Raw genomic sequence first — 22,661 nt, 5'->3', positions numbered from 1 at the left:
CATGATGATTGTCATGACGCAGCTCATTTCTGTTCTGTTTTCTAAAAATCTCAAGGTTAGAATTCAACCTATTTACAATTGAACACTACGGTTCCAACTTTTGATCTAATTTGTCGACGGACCAAGTGGGAAACTCTATGATAGGCAGTCCTGAATCACCATTGGACTAAACCGTCTTATTTTTCGTCTTCTGTATTACTTTGTTGAGACATTATAGGTGATTTTCTTGCTGCTATGTCTTCCTTTAAAACACTGAGTACTTTTAATAACCTTATGATCATTTATCTGTTTAACTGATTTCAAATTTTGTAATCAGAACAACTAAGAATTTCACATTTCGGCTATTCAATTTATTTACACAGCCAATTTAACTCTTTATCGCTTTTGGGCAGGGGACCTAAAAATGAACAATTTTGTATTTCAGTGTGACCAGAAACACAATTCCAAATATGTCAAAGTCTGTTTCACAGGCAGATAACCAGTTGCATAGCATTATTCGTTGATATATGCATACATTGAAGAAAATAATTATTATAGTGTGCATGCATTGCTCCTTAATAAATGACTGACAGCAAATTTATATTCCCCCCCCCCCCCCACCCAGCCAAAATGACACCTAAAAATATACCAATATATGGGCAAAGTTCATGAAGGTGCAGCATACTTCAGAATCCGCCCAATTCTTTTAAAGAATATCACTAACACGCAGTGCAAGCTATGGCATTTTCAAAAGTGACCAATAAAGTGTCTGTCATACGTACGTTTAGATTTTTTACAAAATTTATCCGAAATCTCTTACTTGTTTGGCGCCAACTGTCAAAGCTTGATTTTTAACTTTTTGATTTAAACACATTTTATTGCTCTTTTTTACACATTTATAACATAATATTATCATAATATAAATACAAAAGTAGCAAAAGGGTTGAACCACGAGTTTTTACAACATCAGCAAACGGTTCTTCCCTGATATATGGAATAAGACAGTTTCAAATGGTATGGTAGTAGAGCAATTAGGGAAAAATGCACAAGGAGAAAGAAGAAGAAAACATTGAATAAAAAGAAAAGAAAAAAAGGGGGGATAGAGTTCAGTATGTAGGGATATCAATTGAACGTGACAAGTAGTATAGTTTCAAATCTACACGATAAGTTAATAAATATTTGTACCTTATAAAAAATAGATGAGTTATTCTCATCAGAAAGAGATTATTTTCTTAACAAAAGGGTCTTTACACTCAAAGGATGGAAACTGTGAGTTGAGCGGAATAACTGCACTCTTATTTCAGACTCTTCAAAAAAACGTTTCGAGATCGTTTAGTCTTTTTGAGATAGATTTATCACATACATATGTAAGCATTCCGGCAGAATATGAATTACCGTCTTTTCTATACAAATTACTATATCCCTGTAGAGAAATTGAAGAGTCAGTGACATTATTACTTCAGTGAGTTTCTGTGAAGCATTAAATATCGTAGTCTAGCCAATTATCAGAAATGAAATTCATTTTTGTTGCGAATGTTTCGTATATTTTGGTGAAATATGGAAATACAGGTTTGTATTTGTATCACACTTTCAGGGCCAGGATTCATTTCTACATCTCCAAGGAACATTATCTTTAAAAACATAAAATTTGAACTGAATTTGGTTTCGCATAACGAACTATTTGTGTCGCGGATGGTCTTTAAGTAGGCTCTTTTACTGTTATTTAAATGATACATTCTCGTATAAAAGAGTAAGCAGACCCGATTTAGCACAAGTTGTAACGAGCGAAATATCAACCTAAATAATCTTGCGCAAAAAAAAAAAAACATTACGAATTTCTCACGATAAAAATCAGAGTTACGTTCTGGACTTATTGCCACACAATTAAATAATCCGATTGCCACCCGATACGTATTTAGGCAATTACCCATTTGGATATTTAAGTAGGTAACAATTAACAATATTGTGAAAACGACAGCAATACAGACATTAACTGAGTATATACAGTCTAAATAACCCTAACAAACTGAACTCTATAGGATAGAAAAAAAGATAAAAAGAAAAAGTGACAAATGTCAGAAATATAAGTTTTGTAGAAAATATAATGCGTCTTGTTGTTCTACTGATAGTAAGAAAAGGGAAATATATTTTTAACTTTTTCACCTCCATTCGGAGAGTCAGAAATTCATACAAAGCTACCAAAATGCTTAGTTTCGGGTAAAAACCCAAAATACTTCTCATTACCTACACACAAACAAGAAAGAATTACAATGATAGAGAAATATCAGAAGTTTCCAGGAAATTCAAAACACCATGTCTGAGTTATTAAAAATTTGACCGAGGCCACCATTCAAATATGCCCCCTGTCCCCTTAAATCAGCCCAAGAATGAAGGGGAGAATACTGCGAGGAGATTGCTGTCTAGTGTGATTGGATTTTTTCACATGCATAAATTTCAGTACTTTACAAATTGTATTAAATTTTTAGAATATCTAATAAGGAATTTTAAAAATCTAGATAAATTATACATTCTATATATATATACATACAACGGTCATAGTGCACGTGTTAATTTCAAAGAGAAATAATGTACATGTACTTTAAATTATATTTTTTCGAGTTTTGCAACACTTATTTATGTCATGGTACCGAAATGTTTGATATTATTAAAATGTAAAAACAACTATTTCCCTGCCTTTAGCTTCTACCAGCTGGTTGACCATCAGCATAATCAAATTAGGCACGCAGTACCAAAATATGAAAGATAATAAGATAATGTTATTCGCAGACAACAAATTGTCATTATTGCACGCTTCCCTCCTCCCGCTGTTACCCTCTTTCCTATCATAAATTAGATTATTAAAATAGCTATTTATTTCGTCCGATTCTTCAAACATGAAGTAATGCAAATTGATTTACATGATTGTGATTTGTTAAAAATACAGTGCAGTGTCTTAGATCCTATAGCATGATACCATATCAGGTTCTGAAGAATTAAGCCTGTGGGGGTCACATGCAGGAGTCACTGCAAATTACAAAATTTGAGATAAAAAATGAAAATTTGTATTTCATTTTCGGCCAACCGTCGGTAATATACCAGAGTATTCCCTGCAGTATTCCCTGCAGCATTCCCGGCGGACATATGGTGAGACCTCCTGAGAATATGCCATCGTAGCGGGTTCTGTTGAGTGCACATAAGAACCAGCATGAAAAGACGAGCCTTGTCTTCAAAATTTCGTTGTTTAGTAGTATTCTTGATAGCCGAAGCAGTCGCGGAGATCTAGCTTATAAACAACATAAACTTTTGAAATTAAATGGACCGGTGATCTTTTTGCAAACATTTGAGTATATTATCTCTAGCTAGCCTGTTCACCCGGAACCACATTCTGGCTAATCAGAACAGCCTATCTGCTTATCTTAACACACACGCAATATTAATGAAATAAAAGGAAACAAGTCTGTTAATGAAAGAATTTGTTATTCAAGCAAGGACGGGAATTCAAGCATAATAATTGCTGTTTAATCGACAAGTTCAATGTTTTCTAACACTTTACCGGATTCATGTCATGGAAGAAATGCAATTTTATCATTTACGAGAATTTATTGTTGATTATATGTATGAGTAGAACCCTGCATATCTGTAGGAATGGGATTCAAAGGGGGAATGATTTTTTCCAGATGTATTTTTCTTATTTGTTTCTTAGTTACGAACATGTGTCATGCGAACAAGACACATTTCTCAAGATGGATAAAGATAGACACCGAGTATCCAAAGAATATTTACATTTTTGAAACAATTTTAATGATGGGAATTGACGATTGTATAGACATATGTAAGGCTAAGTCAATGTGTGAATACGTCATTTTCAAAGTTAATGGAAAGGTGTGCTCTCTGATTGGTGTCGAGGAAAATATTTCAGATGCAAGTTTCGATCCTGATAACAAAATAGAGAAGAGAGAAGGATATATTCTTGGAAAAAAGACCGACTGGGATTTGGTGAGATTTTAGCAATGTTTCAGACAAATTTGAATTTCAAATAGGAATTAACAAATGTAACCAAACTTAGTATAAGGCAAGCTCATGTTGAGTCTTCGCTTGGGAATGCTTTTTGCCCCCTGAGGCTACGGTCAAGGTTACTGAAGAGAATGGTGTTCGGTTAATAACTACAGTTGAAAACGAGATTTTGTTATCAATTTGGTATATAGCAAGCTCATAATGAGACCTCGCGTGGGTTATTTCTGGCCCCTTCGGTAAAGGTCACTTTTATCAATTTTATGCAGTTAGTTGTGCACCTGGGTATTTTCATGTGGATATATTATATTAAGTATTTTAAGAAGTATTGCCCTTGACTTAGTAAACATTTGCAATTTTCAACTTGTGTCGCAGGTAACTCAAAAACTATTTGACCTACAGTCATGAAACCTTACAGGAATGTTGCTCAGCATGTGCAGTTGTGCACCTGGGTATTTTTAAGTGGATATTTTTAGTATTTTAAGAGTTGTTGCCCTTGACTTAGTAAAAAAATCCAATTTTTAACTTATGTTGCACGTAAGTCAAAAAGTATTTGACCTGTAGGCCTGAAAGTTTACAAGAATGTTGGTCAGCATGTGTACTTATGCACCTTGGGATTTTCTTGTGGATTTATTGAGTATTTGTAGTATTTGCCCTTTACTTAATAAAAGATATTTAGTTTTCAACTTGAGCAAATGTAGCCAAAAAAAATTGACCTAGAGACATAAGATTGACAAATCGGTGGAGTGTGGGGGCCCCCGTGTCCTATGGACACATTTCTAATTTTTCTTTTGCTGTTTCATATTGCACTAGAATGAGAATTTTTGTTTAAATTTTGGTATATTCTGAAAAGATAAGTGTGTATTGTGTTTCTGATTAATGGATACATATATTGTCTTTGCTATTGCTGAAAGCCTGGACTTTTACAGTTCATATTTTTTTCCAATTTGAACACAGTTAGGTTACCATAATAGGTTTTTCTTTATCATTTTAGTTCTAAAAACTAAACAATTAGAAGAGAGTTTTATCTAATACACAGAAAGACCCATTTTGTCCAGAGTGTTCCTGACAGAGTCCATCCATGGGCAGTTGAATTAGTGTAACAGCAGTATTGTATACTATTTCACAAGTTTTATCGTTTTTAAATGACAAACGTTTCAACCACTGTGGGCGGCAGACCAGGTTTCCTGGTCTTTTGTGGCGGTTTTCGTCGCCCAGATATGGAAAAATATGTTATATGTAGTTATATTTACTTGTTTGTAGTTATATTTACTTGTTTAAACTTTCATGGCAAATTTATATTTACTAGTTTAAACTTTCTAGGCAAATAAATAAATTTGCCCTTTTTCAATCTACAACCTTCTACAAAATCTTGAGATACAGACAATTATGTTATAAGTACTTATATTTACTTGTTTAAAGGGCGGTTTTCGTCGCCCAGATATGGAAAAATATGTTATATGTAGTTATATTTACTTGTTTGTAGTTATATTTACTTGTTTAAACTTTCATGGCAAATTTATATTTACTAGTTTAAACTTTCTAGGCAAATAAATAAATTTGCCCTTTTTCAATCTACAACCTTGTTACTTTTCTATTTTCCCATACATAGTACACAGGGCCGAAGTTTGGTTGTAAAACAGATGAGATAAAATATGTAAACAAAAAGGTTAAGACCTAATGCACCATAAATCATACTTTAAGGGGGTGTAGTTTGTTTAAGAACGAAAATGAATGTATAGTTCTTTAATGGAATTTAATCATCATGTCAATATAGCACTTCACATCTCTTTAAGATAGAGCAATCATTGAATCCAACAATTGTAAAACTTTGACATTGCACTTTGATGCAGCCAGACAGACTCTCTTTCAATAAAATTGTATCATCTGCATAAAGCAGTAGATACAGCATTAGGTTAAAATCATTTCAACATGGTAGTTTGCAGATTTAGAAAACGAGGCAATCACTTCAAATATTGTTTATATTAATTAGGACAAATCATTTAAGAAACTGAGAACAATATAAGTGAAAGATTTTCACCTTGACGGACTTCAGCATCAGTAGTTAAAAAGTTTGATATTATGTTATCAGACAATCAAACCGATATCAATCTGCAATTTTCATGTAAGTTTGCTGTCTTTAATCACTTTTATACAGATAATTTTACAAAGGATTTAGCCTTTTGATACATATCGTATACAATCTTAAAAAATTATGAGCGACCAACTTTTGTGTTTTTGCCACAGTCAAACGCTTTCCCTTAATCAACAAACGCAAAATATAGTTGTTAGTTGTTGTTGATGTGTTTTTTTTTCTCGTGTGCGTGTGTTTATTTTATTTATTCATTTTTCTTATTAAGAAATACATGTTTGATCTAGCAGTCAATAATAATTGCAATGTGAAGATATCGCCAAATTTTACGAAAATAAGCTTGCTCCTCATTTAACATATGACCTCCGACAAAATAGTATCTAGTGCTCAATAAGCTTGTGAAGAGTTTTCCAAACAACTTAAAATAGTAATTCCCCTATAATAAATACGGCCATCGTTATCACTTTTAGTTTTCGATGGTTATATTTCGATGGTTATATTATATACCGACTCCATATTTCGAGGGGGTGCCAGAATCTAACACAATGTTAACTAAATTGACAAATGAAAGACAAAAATACATTGTTGTCAACATATTTAAATTATTCATTTTGTTTTTAATTGTTTACTTAGTTTCTGCGATATTAATATCTTAGTTCAATAACTGGTTGTAAAAGGAAATAGAGCCAGTTCAATATCATCTCATTAGCTACTGTATTTTTTTTCAAATTGCGCATAATATACTTGGTTAGATATGTTTTAAGCTATGTCTTTCTTATCGCCGGAATATTTATTAAGAAGACTCCAATAAGGTTTTATTATGCATTATCCCAGATCGGTATTCCGTAACCGTATGTGCATTCGCAGTATGTAAATAATTATTGACAACTGTATCTGGTTGAGTTACATTTAAGTTTATCACATAAAATGCGGCGCGGGTATGGAAAGCCAATGCTGTCTGATATTGTTCTTTTTCAATTTATGTAACTATTTGGATAATATATAAGTTCACTTCGACTATATATGAATTGAAAACACTTTCTTATTTAACCGGAATCCATTATATTAATCCACAGTTACAATATATGAAACCATGCCGTCAGTGTATGAAACCGAGTTAGCAATATATACGTTGATTTTCTCAATATATGATTCCAATTCTTCAATAGATGGTAACAAAGTAGCCATGTATGGAACCAGATGTCCTTACATGAAACCGAATTATCAATATATTAATTCATTTTTACAATATATGAAACCTATTTATCAATGTATGGAACCAAAGTAGCAATATATGTGTTGGTTATTACATTATATTACATTATATTATACCAATTTTTCAATATATGGTACCAGAATAGCCATATATGGAACCAGATGTCCTGATATGAAACCGAATTATCAATATATTAATTCATTTTTACAATATATGAAACCAAACTGGGGAAAAAGAAATAAAATTATGTCGAATATTAGTGCAGAGGCGTTTTATGATTATTTCAGTAAATTGATTGAAAATAATGAGGGAGAGAATGTTGATTTTGACATAATCAATATTTCAGATTATAATTTTGAATTGAACTTCCCTATAACTAACAGTGAAATATTGAATGCTATTAATGGCTTAAGTTATAATAAAGCTTGTTCTTTACATGACAATATATTGAATGAGTATATCAAGTACTCTAAAGATATAATGCTGCCTGTTTTAAATAAATTGTTAAGTATCATTATTGAATCAGCATGTGTCCCAGAAGTCTGGTGCAAAGGAGTTATTTTTCCTATTTATAAAAAAGGGTGATGTAAATAACCCAGACAACTACAGAGGAATCACTTTTTTAAGTTGTTTAGGAAAATTATTCACAAGTATTCTAAATAACAGACTTAATACTTTTCTAAAAAATTCGGGATTATTATGTGAGATGGCTGATTTTCGTAAAGATTATGGAAATGTAGATCATATATTTACTTTGAAACTGTCAGTTGACTTTTATCTAAGTAAGCATACGAAATTATATTGTGCATTTGTGGATAATAAAAAAAGCCTTCGATTCTGTTAAAATAACTTTTTTTATGGATGAAACTTTTAAAGCACAATGTAGATAGTAAAATGCTACGAGTAATTTATTGTATTTACGACAAAGCTAAATCATGTGTAAAAAGCACTCAGGGTTTATCAACATACTTTACAAATGCAACAGGTGTCCGTCGAGATGAAAACCTATCACCTATTATTTTTCTGACTTCCTGAATGATCTTGTAGAACATATCTCAAATACATATAATGGTTTAGATTTACTTTCACAGTCTATTAAAAATGAACTAAGTGATGATATAGTAGAGGTTTACTTTAAATTGTTTTTACTGCTTTGTGCTGATGATACTGTAATTTTTGCAGAATCTGCAAATGATTTTCAATTAGCACTAGATGCTATGTCTACTAATTGCGAGCTATGGAAACTTCAAGTAAATACAGCCAAAACTAAAGTAGTAATTTTTTTAAAAGTGAAATGTAGAAATACACCTTCTTTTTACTTTAACAATGCCACACTTGATTTTGTTGAGGATTTTAGCTACGTAGGTGTAAAGTTTAATTTTAATAATAAGTTCAATAAAACTTAAACTAAATACCTTTGTGAAAAAGCTAGAAAAAAGCTATGTTTGCTGTACTTAAAAAATCCAGAACTCTTTGTCTTGTGTTCATTGAACGCCATCTTTCCTTGTTGATCTTGTTTATCATATTTGATATAGATTTACAATTACAACTTTTTGACTCTATGGTCACTTCTATTTTGTTATATGGTGTAGAAGTGTGGGGTGTAGGTAACATTGATATTGTAAATCAGTTTCAGTTGAAATATCTTAAACTCATAATGAATGTCAAAAAGTCCACTCCTAGTGTTATAGTATTTGGGGAGCTTGGTACTCTTCCAATTGATTGTGTCATAAAATGTAGAGTCCTAATTTTTTGCTGCAAAATCATTAATTCGAAACCTGATAAAGTATGTAATATTTTGTACAAACGAATTGGACCGTCAAAATGTATATCACTCCCCATGGATAGCTTATGTTAAAAAAAAATCATTGCTGAATACTGGATTAACCAATCTGTGTTATCACTTTCTTATTTTAAAAATATTGTCAAATCTAGAACCAAAGACCAATATGTTCAAATGTGACATGAACAGGTGTTTCATTCCAGCAAATGTATCACTTAAAGAATTTTTAAATCCTCATTTGAGATAGAACACTATTTTAAACTCTTACCAAGAAATCTAGCCTTATCGTTTTGTATGTTTAGATGTAGTGATCATAAACTCCCTATTGAAAAGGGTCGTTACATAAATTTGGATCATAATTTAAGATATTGCCATCTCTGTCCAAATAATTCTTTATTAGGTGATGAGTTTCATTATATTTTTCAGTGTCCTTATTTTAACATTTATCGTAGAAAGTACTTGCCCATTAATTTACGAAGAGGTAACATGTTTAATTGACAGCAATTATTTCAAAATAACTGATAGAACTGCATACACAAAGAATATTGTCTATTGTGAAATAATGTTTATCACCTTCTAGTGTGTATCATCTTTTGCCAAGTATTGTCTTGATTTTCATTATTTAGTTTAGCTATTTTTTCATCTTTAAGGTCTCATGACATTTGTAATGGCATTGTGACACTTCCTATATAATTTTAATGGAACTAATTGAACGGGCATGGTGTGGTTACAATGTGGGGCTTCATGGGCCCCATGTTGTGGTTACACCATGACGCTGCATCACTTCATTTGCGTTTTTGGTCGGGAATTTTCATTGTGCGGTTGCATTATGTCTCATTCTAGTCTCTCATCTCTGTTGGTCATTCATAAGTATCTCTAGTCTTATTTTTTATATTAATCATGCAATTTTTTTTGTCTCAAGCTTTATTTTGCTTTTTTCAAAACTGATGCCCATATGACCTAGTTGAAAATAAAAACTTGAAACTTAAAGTAAGACTGCTTTCTATAACCTTACAATTCCAAGTGACTGCTTGTTATTATTAATATAGTCTTATGTAACCATTTGCTAATTTTTCTACAATTAAAGTGTCTACTTGCTAATATTACTACAATATGACTACTTGAAATTACAATTACATATGAATGTGATTACATGTTATTATTTACTTCAGTTTCAAGTAACTGCTTCTTATTATTAGTAAATTCATGCTTTTTTTACTACAAAAGAAGATTACATGCTATTATTTAATACAGTATAAAGTGTAAATACTTCGTATATTACTATTAGTATTTTAAGTAAATTCATGATCATGATACTATTACTAAAATTGAAGATTACGTGCTATTATTTAATACAGTGTCAAGTGTAACTACTTCCTATACTATCATTTTAAGTGAATTCATGCTACTATCATTACATGCTTTTATTTAATACAGTATCAATTGTACTGCTACTTCCTACTATTAGTATTTTAAGTGAATTCATGCTATTATTACTACAAAAACAGACTACATGCTATTATTTGCTACAGTATTAAGTGTAACTACTTCCTACTATTAGTATTTCAAGTGAATTCATGCTACTATTACTACAATAGAATATTACATGCTATTATCTACTACAGTGTTAAGTGTAACTACTTCCTACTACCGTATAAGTGTTTTTTTCTGCGGTGACTTTATTTCTGCGTTTTCTGCGGTCAGTTTCAGCACCGCAGAAATAAAAACCGCAGAATATTTGTCCATGTTTTAGTTTTTTAACCTGGTACTATATGTGTACTGCATTATGACCTGTTTCATCTAAAGTAATAACGACTAACGGATGATAACGGTTAGCGGGTTATCAAGTTGAATAAAACTGCTGTCTGCTAAGTATGTATTCTGTGTTTGTTTGTAAGGATGTTCTTATTGTTAAGCTAACATAAGAATGAAGATATTTAAACAGCATATATAGTGTTTGCCGATACGCTAAATGTTTGTTTATCACTAAATCATTCAAACCATTTCAACTAGTCCAAGAGATGGCGGGGTTTTATTGCAATTTACCGTATCACCAAAAGAAACATTGCCATAATAAAGTATATTGTTTGTAGTTTCTAAAAACCCATTTCTTAAGTTACGCAGCCCGGGCAAAAATATGAAAATTCAAGATGGCCGCCAATATGGCCGCCAAAAATTACAAAATACCATATAATTTTTGTTTCATGATTTTTTACATACGGATTTTGTACAATGTAGTTTTAATTGCACAATATCAGGTAAAATATGCCTACTTTATGATTCAATCACTATCAATTTACCTAAAAAATGGTTAAAAATGGCATTTTTTGTCAATATGATGACTTTCGTTTTTCCGTATTAAAACAATATAAATGGAATCGCATTGAAATTGTGTGTACTTTATCAATTTAACATAGCTAGACAAGTTAAGCATAAACAAATCATTATCTGAGTATTTATGATGTAAGAGTATAGCTTCAAAAGTGTGTGTGGTAAAATTACCGAAAAAAATATTCAAAATTACAATGTTCCCAAAACATGCATTTACATTATAATTTCAGTTTAATGTATAGGAAATTGTGTTTTAATTGTATGGTATTTATCATTTGAACATTTCTTTATAAGTTAAGCATAAAAAATCATTACCTGGTTATTTATCACAGATGAGTACAGCTTCAAAAGTGGGTGGGGTAAAATAACCGAGAAAGAAAGAGGGAAAAAAAAGAAGAAAAAAGTTCAAAATAATTAAGCTTCTAAAACTTGCCTTTACTTTACAATTTTAGTTTATTTATCATGTAAATGAATTTTGTGATAAGAAATGTAAAGATTGTATTACATTAAAGAAGAAAGAAACATCATGTCATCGCAATTTAAAATTATCACAAAAAAATGGTACCGAAACACATTTTTTTATTTTGTTGCCTTAAGATATATCGTAGAATGAAATTATGTCATAGTTGTCTGTCTTTTATCAGTTGATTATAGTTTGACAAGTCATTAAAAGTAGTTACCTTATCATATATCTTAGAATTTTAAAACTCGGTGGGGAAAAATAACACCTCATCCATTAAATATAATGAATTTGCTTCTTTTGTTCTATAATAGATGTCCAACAATTATGTGATGGCTTTTATATGTTTTGAAAACAAAAATATTGTATAGATAAATACTTTTTTGAAAAGATTTTTTTATAATGTTTTTTCAGCAAAATTTGTAAAATAGTTTTGGTTGACACATCATCAGTATCATTTTAACTTTGACTATTTTATTATCTTAAACATGAAAGAAAAGAGAAATGGTTATTGACATTGGTAAAAGGAACATTTATTAATGAATGTTGTGCAAATATCATACTGAATAAAATCACAGTCATAGAAAATTGCAATAGTGGATAGCAAAAGGTATTTAAGCCTTAATGGACATATCAATTAAATTTAAACACAATTTCTGCACAAAAGAAAACAGTCAATTTCAATACTTAAAATAAAAGCAGCATTTTATGCCCCTCTCCTACAAAAAATTGAGAGGAATTATTATTTGTACAGTGCCATCCCTTCTTCCATATTCCTTACTTTGAGTGTGGTCCATACCTTTGCATATTTTGCATACATAAATTGTGCACTGATGGTCATGTCAAGTCAATAATTATGTCATTCCTGGATTGATTTTTGAAATAAATTAATAAAAATGTTTTTTGACATTATTTTAATGTGTGACATTCAAAAATCAAGTCACACTTGTACTTCCATATTCATAATATGATTAATAGATGGCGTTGTCTTTCCAACGACATTGCCATTCATGGAATAATTTTTTTACCATTATGCATAATTTGTTTTACATTGATCTGATGTGTATCACGCCAAAACAAGATGTGTTGCTCAGTCACCTCTTAATTTTTCATTTCATGCGTTGATACTCTTGTCTGGTCAACAATTCTGAGTTGCACAGATGTGTTGCATTTTAAGGTCGAAAAGGAAATAATCAAGTCTCTGGCTCAAAGGTTAAGGTCATAATTGTCAATTGTCATAATTTGTACATAAATTTGTAAATCTTTGATAGATTTTGGAAATATTATGCGTAAAAATGCTGCTTATTAAATGGATAATCGACCTCAAGATGTAAACTTTACTATAATTATGACAATGTTTCCAAATGTATACAATATAATCTGAGAGCTTAGGTTTCTTGCTATGCAGGTAATATGCAAGCATAGTTTTCATAGATAGATTTAAGGCATGATAACAACAACAAAAGAAGGTTAATAAATGCCATATAATTAGGTCAGTCACTATGTCCATCTGTAGTATGCCTGCCTAGCTCAATGAGAGAGCAATAAGAAATGAAGAAGTCACTTGCTTCATCCTCCGACAAAGTAAATTTCTTTTTGAAAATAAATCTCTCATCGCTTATTCAAATATCATGTGAGGTAAACAGGGGTCACTTGCTCAGAAATTTGCTACTTAATTATCAAGGAAATCCGGTTAGGTGGATCGAAAGCCGAAATAAGACCAAAACATTTGTTATAGAACACCAAATTTATGTTTCGCCCATTGTTTTCTCATTAACACATCCTGATAATTAGGGGACCATACGCCACTTTTAATGTACTGGCTGAAAAAAGTCAATTTGAGCTTTCCATGATGACCTCCGTATTAACACATCTGCGAATGTTTCAAAATTCAAATTTTACTATTTCATGCTAAAGGTTGAATTATCCTTGAGGAGGTGCTTGGGGTTGTGGACGGTAGTTTGCACTATAAAGTACCATCCATGAACAGGCTCAATAAACCAAGTCTGCAACATTTTCAATTTTACTGTTTATTGGAAATTCTTCAGGGACTGTGTTTTTTCCCTATTCACACCTGTAACTTATGCCAGACTAGCATTGTTTAGAATAAATATGCTCGAAATCGTTCAAGCAAATAGAATGAAAAACGGAAAGCTTTAAGAATACACAAAATGGCACACTTACGCTCGTTTCTTTTATGCCTATTTTTGGACAGCAGTGATATATGCAAGCTTCTAACAACGTCCTCCAAGCAAAATTCAGTATTTAAACAAAAATGTAGTGAAATTATAAAAGTGAAACTTAAAATTTTAAACATCCGTAGACAAGTTCATAAGACGGTAATCAAGGGATCTTCAATGTAACAATTGCGCCACTCCATCAAAAACAGTACATGGACCCAAGTAAAAAATAATGCGTGTAGCCTAAATATGAAAATTATGTTGAACTAGATAATTGAACTTTTTAAAATAGTGTTATGAAGTCTTAATATCAGATAAAAGCCATCAGGCAGCACATCCTTGAGGGTGATATTCAGTATTCACGAAGGAATACTAGAACCACCCAACGGGGAAAAAAGTCAAAAAGAAAAAAACTAAAACTATGCAACACAGCAATGTTATTGTGCTGAAAGATTTTCTAGGATCAAAAATATAACATCCTAGATTGATCAAACTGTCAGGAGCTGATGCATCATTTTTGCCATCTACACCGTCAGTGCTCTGTGATTTTGAAGCACTCACAAAATACTGACATTTAAAATATTATTTCTGCTAAATAGTGAGACAACACATAACATAGCTAATGGATCTGAAGGAAACAGCGACTATGTACTTATAAATGTAAATTACAACTAAATTATGGTCGGTTGCTTTGTGTGAAAATTGTTGCTTTTAAATCGACTTTTGTACAGAATGTATTAGTGCATAATTTCAAGATGTATGTATTTCTATGACAAGTATTGATAGCTTAAACATGTTTTAACTATTTGGATGTTTTGTGTGCAGTAGCATTCACAACGTTTGCTAAACTTATTCATAAATGATTGCTAATTTTATAAATGACAATTCTTCTTACCTTTGTCAAATTAAAAAATGATGATGTGTTTATATCATATTTCACAACTACACTCTCACAAAATGCATTTCACAGACATCATGTTCTTGATTAATATATAAGTGTGTCTTTTGATGTTGCACTTATTCATTATCCCTCATGTACAGACTCAATCAAAGCGAGTCTGCAATTCTTATGTTATTTTGTTGTGATTAATGCTTCCAAGGGATCACTTTGTTTCCAGAATTTTGTACTTCACAACAGCAGGTGTTATGTGCCGTGTGGCAGCCGTAAAAAGTTGCCCCGTACTTTTCTTCAGTGTTGTTATATTTCCTGGTCTTCGGGATCATTGATGCCAACACTATAAAGTGTTGAGAATTGAGTACCGCTCAAGCCGGTGCTAGGGGGCGTGAGGGATGTTGCACTTATTCATTATCCCTCATGTACAGACTCAATCAAACCGAGTATGCAATTCTTATGTTAATTTGCTGTGATTAATGCTTCCGAGGGATCATATTGTTTCCAGAATTTTGATGTTTTTAATGCACTCTTTCTTAATTGTAATTATGATGCAAAATTTCTTACCTTTATCAAAGGCACATTATGCCTTAAAAAACAAATAAATTAAATAACGGTTTAAGAGAATGTAATATGCTTGTTACCTGAATAAAATAGCAATAAATCTAAAACACTTTGTAGTAAATGTAGCAAAATGTAAGCAAAGTAGTACTTTTAACTTCCTTCCATACAAACTACTTATTCACAACAAGCTTTAGGGGACGCCGACGACTACGCCGACAACGACGCCGACAACGACACAGACGCCGCCGACGCCGCCGACAAAAGTAACCACTATATGTCACCTTTTCAAGGCGACACAAAAACTATACGTATTGCCAAAACGTAACAGATAAAATAGTTCAAGTGATTGGCCAGTGAGTAAAGATATGCCGATAACATAAAACTATACCAAAATTAAAAAAGCTTTAGAGAAAGGAAGCTTTTCTGGGGCATAATAGGCCTTTAAGGAAAACATAATCAATTACAGGTGTTATAAATATGTATCAAAATTAATGAAATTACATTTTTTTTGTAGAAAGAACGTAATAAAAACTGTTTCTGTCCATAAGATTATGTTGTAAAAGCATCGTGATGTCTTCAGGTCTAAGTTCAATTTTATCCCCCACACGTTTTAGTGCTTCTTTTCTGAGACTCATGCCTCGCGACAATTTCAATTAAAACACAGTTACATCTATTTTATGTTACAAAGATGAAACAAAAGTTACCAACATACTAGTATGTTGTTTTTATACATTTTTGTGTGAATTAATTATGATAAATAAAACATTTAAATGATGTTTTTTTCTTAATTGATTACAGAATTTATCTACTGGAATTTGAAAATAATTGTATTTGCTATACAGCCTCTTTTTTACCATAAAAAACATCTTTTTGAGTACACACATACAAGATTTGATAAGTTTTCACTCCATACAATATAGATAAACACAGTGTAAATACATAACGTCATTATAGCTGGCGTTTTTTTTAGTAAGGACCATATTAACTTGACCAACAATAGGGAGTGCATCTTTCCAAACTTTTTTATTCAAAAATATTCAGTAAGAATTTCGTAGATTTCACAAAAATATCTGCAATATAAGTGTTTTACCAAAATATTACTATGCTAGGAACATCGTTAACATAATTTATTGATATTAATTGTCAGAAAATGGCAAAACATGACTATTAAACATTAAAAAGTAAAAGCATGTTCGGTTAGCTCTTTAATTTTTAAAGTGTTATGTCGGACCCATTTTTCCCCTCTGTGATACATTCTCTTTTATTGATTTTCATGCCAATCTATTACAGCTATAATCAACTAAAACAACTGTAGCACAATTCTTCTACTTTGTGTCAAAAAGATATACTAAAAGGCAACAAAATGCAAAAACTGTGTTTTTTTTACCTATTAAATTTTTGGTTAATTGTGATAATCTTAAAGGTTGCTATAATATGACATGATGTTTCTTTTCTTCTTAAATGTAATACATATTTATATATCTTACCACAAAATTCAATTAATACATGATTATTGCACTTAAATTGTAAAATAAGGGCAAGTTTTAGGAGCTTATTAATTTTTAACGCGCTTTATTGGGGGTTATTTTACCCCACCCACTTTTGAAGCTGTACTTTTCTGTTATAAATGCGTCAGGTAATGAATTTTTATGCTTAACTTATCAAAACATGTTCAAATGATAAAGAACATACAATTAAAACACAAATTCCTATACATTAAACAGAAATTATAAAGTAAAGGCAAGTTATGGGAACATTGTAATTTAAATTTCTTTTTCGGTAATATTACCCCACCCACTTTTAAAAATCTACTCTTACGGCATAAATGCCCAGAAAATAATTTGTTTATGCTTAACTTGTATATCTATGTTAAATTGATAAAGTACACACATTTTAAATGCATTTTCGTTTATATTGTGTAAATACGGAAAAACGAAAGTTATCATATTGTCAAAAAATGCTATTTTTTACAACTTTTTTGGTAAATTGATAGTGATAATTTTAATGTTTGCCATATAATTGTTATTTTTACTTGATTGAATCATAAATCAGCCATATTTTATCTGATATTGTGCAATTGAAACTACTTTGTACCAAATCCGTATGTAAAAAATCAAGAAACAAACATTATATGGTATTTTGTAATTTATGGCGGCCATATTGGCGGCCATCTTGAATTTTTGTACTTTTGCCCGGGCTGCGAAGAATTGAGTTTTTAGAGACTACAAACAATATGCTTTATAATGACAATGTTTCTTTTGGTGATACGGTAAATTGCAATAAAACCCCGCCATCACTGCTAAATAATCGTCGAAAACTTTAATTGTCATCTGATTTACGGTATTAAATTAAAGATACTACCGGGATATATTTTTCACGTGTCATTTCACACTAATCAAAAGGTGCACACCTTTCTATTGTTGCGCATTATATTTGTTTGCAAGCAAACAATATAATTGTTTGTAATTACTGTACAGTTTTGTGGTGACGGCGATAAGAACAGAACAGAACATATTTTATTACACATAAACTGTACAGTTTCTAGTGTTTAACAATGAATAATACATATAATATAATATTGAACCATACATATAGGATGAAAAGTGAATGAAATTATTATATATAACACAATAATGGATGAACTAATATTTTCTTAAGAAACAACATGCATACATTATATAACGAAAATCAAAAAAGCAACATGTAATTGCATGTTAAAGAACAAAGAAAAAAAACACATGTACTTGCATTATGTGATAATGTGTGAATTCAACAGATACTTAAAATGGAAAATAGGAACTATAATATAATACCTAAACAGTTCAAAAAGGGAATCCTTAAAATGTGCATATAATATTATTGTAAATGAATTACCATACTTCAAGAAGTTATATTGGCACATTTGAAAGAATTTGATTTCTAATATTAAAAGCCTCAAAAATATATTTGCTAAACGTAAGTAATTCTAAATAATTTTGACTATTTAAAAGGTTTACAAATTTAAACATACTTGGTTTTTGTCTGTAAAATTTCTTTATATATTTTTGACGAGTTACATTGTATTGTGGACAAACAAAAACAAAATGGTATTCATCTTCGATTACGTTTAAGTTACAGATTTGACAATAACGTTGATCTCTATCTATTTGATTATTTGCGAACCTTCCAGTTTGGATACGGATACTATGGGCTGAAATACGTATTTTTGTAAAAGCTGTCCTAAGGTTTCTTGAAGTAATTTTATCTAAATATGGTTCAAAAGCAAACGAATCTTTAATATTTTTATAAACTAATAGAGAACTACTTCTCTCCATAACTCCTTTACAATCCTGCACAAATTCATCAATCAGTCTCTGCTTAAATGTTGAAATGAAATTAGCAATATTGATATTACGAAATTTGTACCATATCTCTAAAAATCCATATCTGGCTATTATACACTTAACATTATAAAACTAATTTGGCCTATTTATTTCGGCATCAGCAATGGAACTGTCAACGATAGTTTTTATTATCAAATTTTCGCTGTTACATATTTTATAGCAATATTTAACAATACGTATATATCTATTAATATATAGAGGGTACCTTCCCCATAAATAGCTACATTGCAAGAAGAGCGGCGCACACCAAGTAATGTTTTACAAAATTTTTAATGTAATGTTTCTAGTTGCTTTGATTTAGTGAAGCCCCATATTTCACAACCGTATGTAATAATAGATGAAACAAAAGCATCAAATAATTGTAAGGCTAATTTTGGTTTAGTATTGTATCTTTTTAAATTTGAAACAAGAGCATTCATTGCCTTTAATCCCTTTCCATACAATGTTTGTGTATTTAAGGTAAAATTCCCAGTGTAATTTAATGTAATACCTAAATAGTTGAAATCGTTTACAACTTCTACTTCTTCATTTGCATAAAACCAAAGTTCGCCATTTTTCAATCGGCCTCTTTTTCTGAACACAACTATCTTTGTTTTTGGAACATTAACCTCAAGGCCCCATTTATTACAATATTCATAAAGTTTGTTTAAAGAGTTTTGTAAGTCTTGTGGAGTAAGACCTAAGATGACCATGTCATCTGCAAAGAGCAATAATATTAAACAAATATCTTGAAAATTTACTCCACAATCTATTCTATCTTGTAAAAACAGTTCCAAATCTTCTACAAATAAAGAAAACATAACTGGCGAAATTATCTCCCCTTGTCTTAGACCTATCGAAATATCAAAATAATCAGAATAACTATTACAAGACTTAACACTCGATTTTACTGACTGTTACATGTTTTGTATGATACGTAACATTTTCCCATTCAACCCACTTTTGTAAAGCTTCCACCAAAGAGCATTTCTGTAAATTGAATCAAAGCAACGTTTTAAATCAATAAAACTGCAATATAATCTGTTATTGTCATTAATAAATATTTGTATGAGAGAGTGTAAAATTAAAACAGCATCAGTAGTTGAAACCAAATTGGGTGTCAGATATGACGTCATTTTCCTCGCACCAGGCACTTATTCGCTGGTTTAAAATACATGTAAATACTTTTCCAAAATTACTGAATAAAGTAATGCCTCGATAATTCTTAACATCACATTTATCTCCCTTTTTATGCAACGGAATTATTATACCTTTTGTCCAAGCGTTCGGAAATACACCGGAGTTAAAAAAAATTTATTAAATAATTCAGTAATATGTCCAGCTAAAATATCACAACCTTCGATAAAATATTCGTTTAGAAGATTATCTTCGCCGGGAGATTTTCTACATTTCAGTAACGAAATTGCTTTACAAACTTCTTCAAATGTAATATTTCTATCTAAACAACCAAAATTAAAATTTACATCATCAAAATTATGAGAAGCGTTAAATTCTTCCGCTTCAGTATGTGGTATATGATTAACAAACAAACAAACAAAAAACTTGATAAAAATGTCTACTCGCTATTACTTCTACTTAGTGTTTTCTACTAACTTTTACTACTTCATTACATGTAACAAATTGCTATTTTTTGTGCAGTATGGCTTCTTGATGTTTCTTTTTAAAGAGTTAATTGACAGTATGATTAAATCGAACCAATCTATTCAATTTTTTGTGTATACATAAAACAAAAAGCAATTACATATACCTTTAATTTAACGTAAGTAATTATCAGTTATATCATATTTTAGATTTAACATTATTGTTTCATCAGCCCAGGTTGAAAATGTATTTCCTTTTCTATTTTTGTTCTCCATTCTCTAAACTATCTCATACTTACAAACCAAATTTCTAGCCATTCCTCCGGAATAGTTCTACTTGCATTAAGATGATAGGTGCTAGTCTATGTTTATGCGCGATCATGGCAAACCTCTTTTTAGAGTTCCTCTCAGCAATAACATAATGAAAAACATATTATTTTCACCCACGATCACTCAACATTACGCTAGCCCATGGAAATATTCAATGTTCCTTATATCATGGTACTACTGCCCGTTATGTCTAATGTAATAATTACATATATTGTTCTCGGTGCTAGCTCATCAGATGATCCAAGCGAAACACAATATTATGTATCCACAAAACATATGTTACCAGGATCCAACTCTACTCGTAATTCCACTTTCACCAAATTTCTTATGATTGCTCTTTCATTCGCCGTTGTGTCCTTTGGGTATTTTGCCTCATTCTGAGAGCTGGCGACGTCCATCTCAACCCTGGTCCGGATTCGTCAACCACTAGTTCATCTTCATTTTCTTCGGGATCTAGAACAATATCAGAATTGATTGGGAACAATAGATGCCTTTCAATATTACAGTGTAATATTCAAAGCCTCCTGGACAAGATAGATATATACTTGATACTGGGATATCTGTGTATTATCTGATGTAATTTTCACAGGTGACTTTAATTTCAATGATTCTTATCCACAAATGGCCCGCAAACTAAATTTTATATGTCAGCATTTTAATCTAGAACAACTTATTTCAGAAGCAACATATTTCACCAAATCTTCAAGCTAATTACTGGATTTATTTCTTGTATCCTGTAGCCACAGCGTTATTGCTTCTGGAGTTGGATATCCCAATTAGTTTTGTTACGTACTCATTTATTACAATTAATTCGTTTTCATTTTCCATCGCCCTTTTCTTGAAAACATGGTCGAGACAAAGATACTGCCACAAATATTTATACAATGATATAGTGGCAATAATTAGCGGTGTACATTATTTAAGTGCTTGCTAATAGATATGAATAAAATGTCCTATACTAAAAACGAATTAATCATTTCTTTGTTATGTGACTTTATAAATGCACAGGATTCATTAGTTGAGAGGCAGACGCCTTTGCTATAGACCTTTTTAACTTTTAAATAAATCTATAGCAATGGAGGAATCGTCGCTTCAGTGGTTAATTTCTCGTAATTCACAAAAAAATTATTGTTTCGCTTGACCTATGTCAAATGTTAAATAAATGTGTTACAAACAAAAGACATGTTAATCTTATTTGTTTTATTACTTTATTTCCAAAATGTTTTTGATGCTGATTTTTCAGATAACAATGATAATTTAAATATGATAAGATGTTACAAGAACACAATTTAATTTCAGGGTGAGTACGACGTGTGTAGATCATGTGGACACTCTGGAGAATGCCAAGCAGGGGAACATGATACGAACAAATACCAGAATTGTCAAAGTTCAGGTAAATGTGAATAAATGTTAGTTTGTTGAACACACAGCCGCATATTGTGACCATTGACAAAACAGTTAGATATATATATCATGTACAATTACATAATACCTTTTACTTAAAAACTAAACTTAACGATAATACTTTATTCCCATAGATATAATGAAAGATGTATAACAAAAAACATTAAAACTGGTATACATTTACATTTAACATTTTTTTATCGATCATACCTCAAAAAAAGCCAGTAGGAACTAGTGATACCAAACGTTTCCAGGTAGATTAAGGTAGCTTAGTGTTAAGGAAAACAAACAGGGTATAGCCAGCTTTAGTGGCAGAAGCGAGGGCGATAGCTCTAACCTATAAAAATGACCAATATAACGATGAACAACAATACTCTAAAGAGTTGGTAAATTGAAAAATGTAACATTATATAGGATAACGTGCTCTTGAATCACTCTTGTTTCATATAAAGTGGC

At 31.1% G+C, this 22,661-nt stretch overlaps 1 protein-coding gene across 1 annotated transcript; it reads left to right on the top strand.

The window, feature by feature from the left end:
* Positions 1-3,607: 3,607 nt before the first annotated feature.
* Positions 3,608-22,208, top strand: LOC132714177 (uncharacterized). Its single transcript, XM_060696958.1, has 2 exons — positions 3,608-3,975; positions 22,101-22,208. Exons 1-2 carry the CDS (start codon positions 3,625-3,627, stop codon positions 22,206-22,208), a joined length of 459 nt encoding a protein of 152 aa, XP_060552941.1. The 5' UTR covers positions 3,608-3,624.
* The last annotated feature ends 453 nt before the right edge of the window (positions 22,209-22,661 follow it).

This window comes from Ruditapes philippinarum, unplaced genomic scaffold (genome assembly GCF_026571515.1).
Source record: "Ruditapes philippinarum isolate M1 unplaced genomic scaffold, ASM2657151v2 ctg474_1_1_1_1, whole genome shotgun sequence".
Taxonomy (NCBI): domain Eukaryota; kingdom Metazoa; phylum Mollusca; class Bivalvia; order Venerida; family Veneridae; genus Ruditapes; species Ruditapes philippinarum.
Note: the sequence above shows the minus strand (reverse complement) of the source record. Positions and strands in the feature narration are given on the sequence as shown.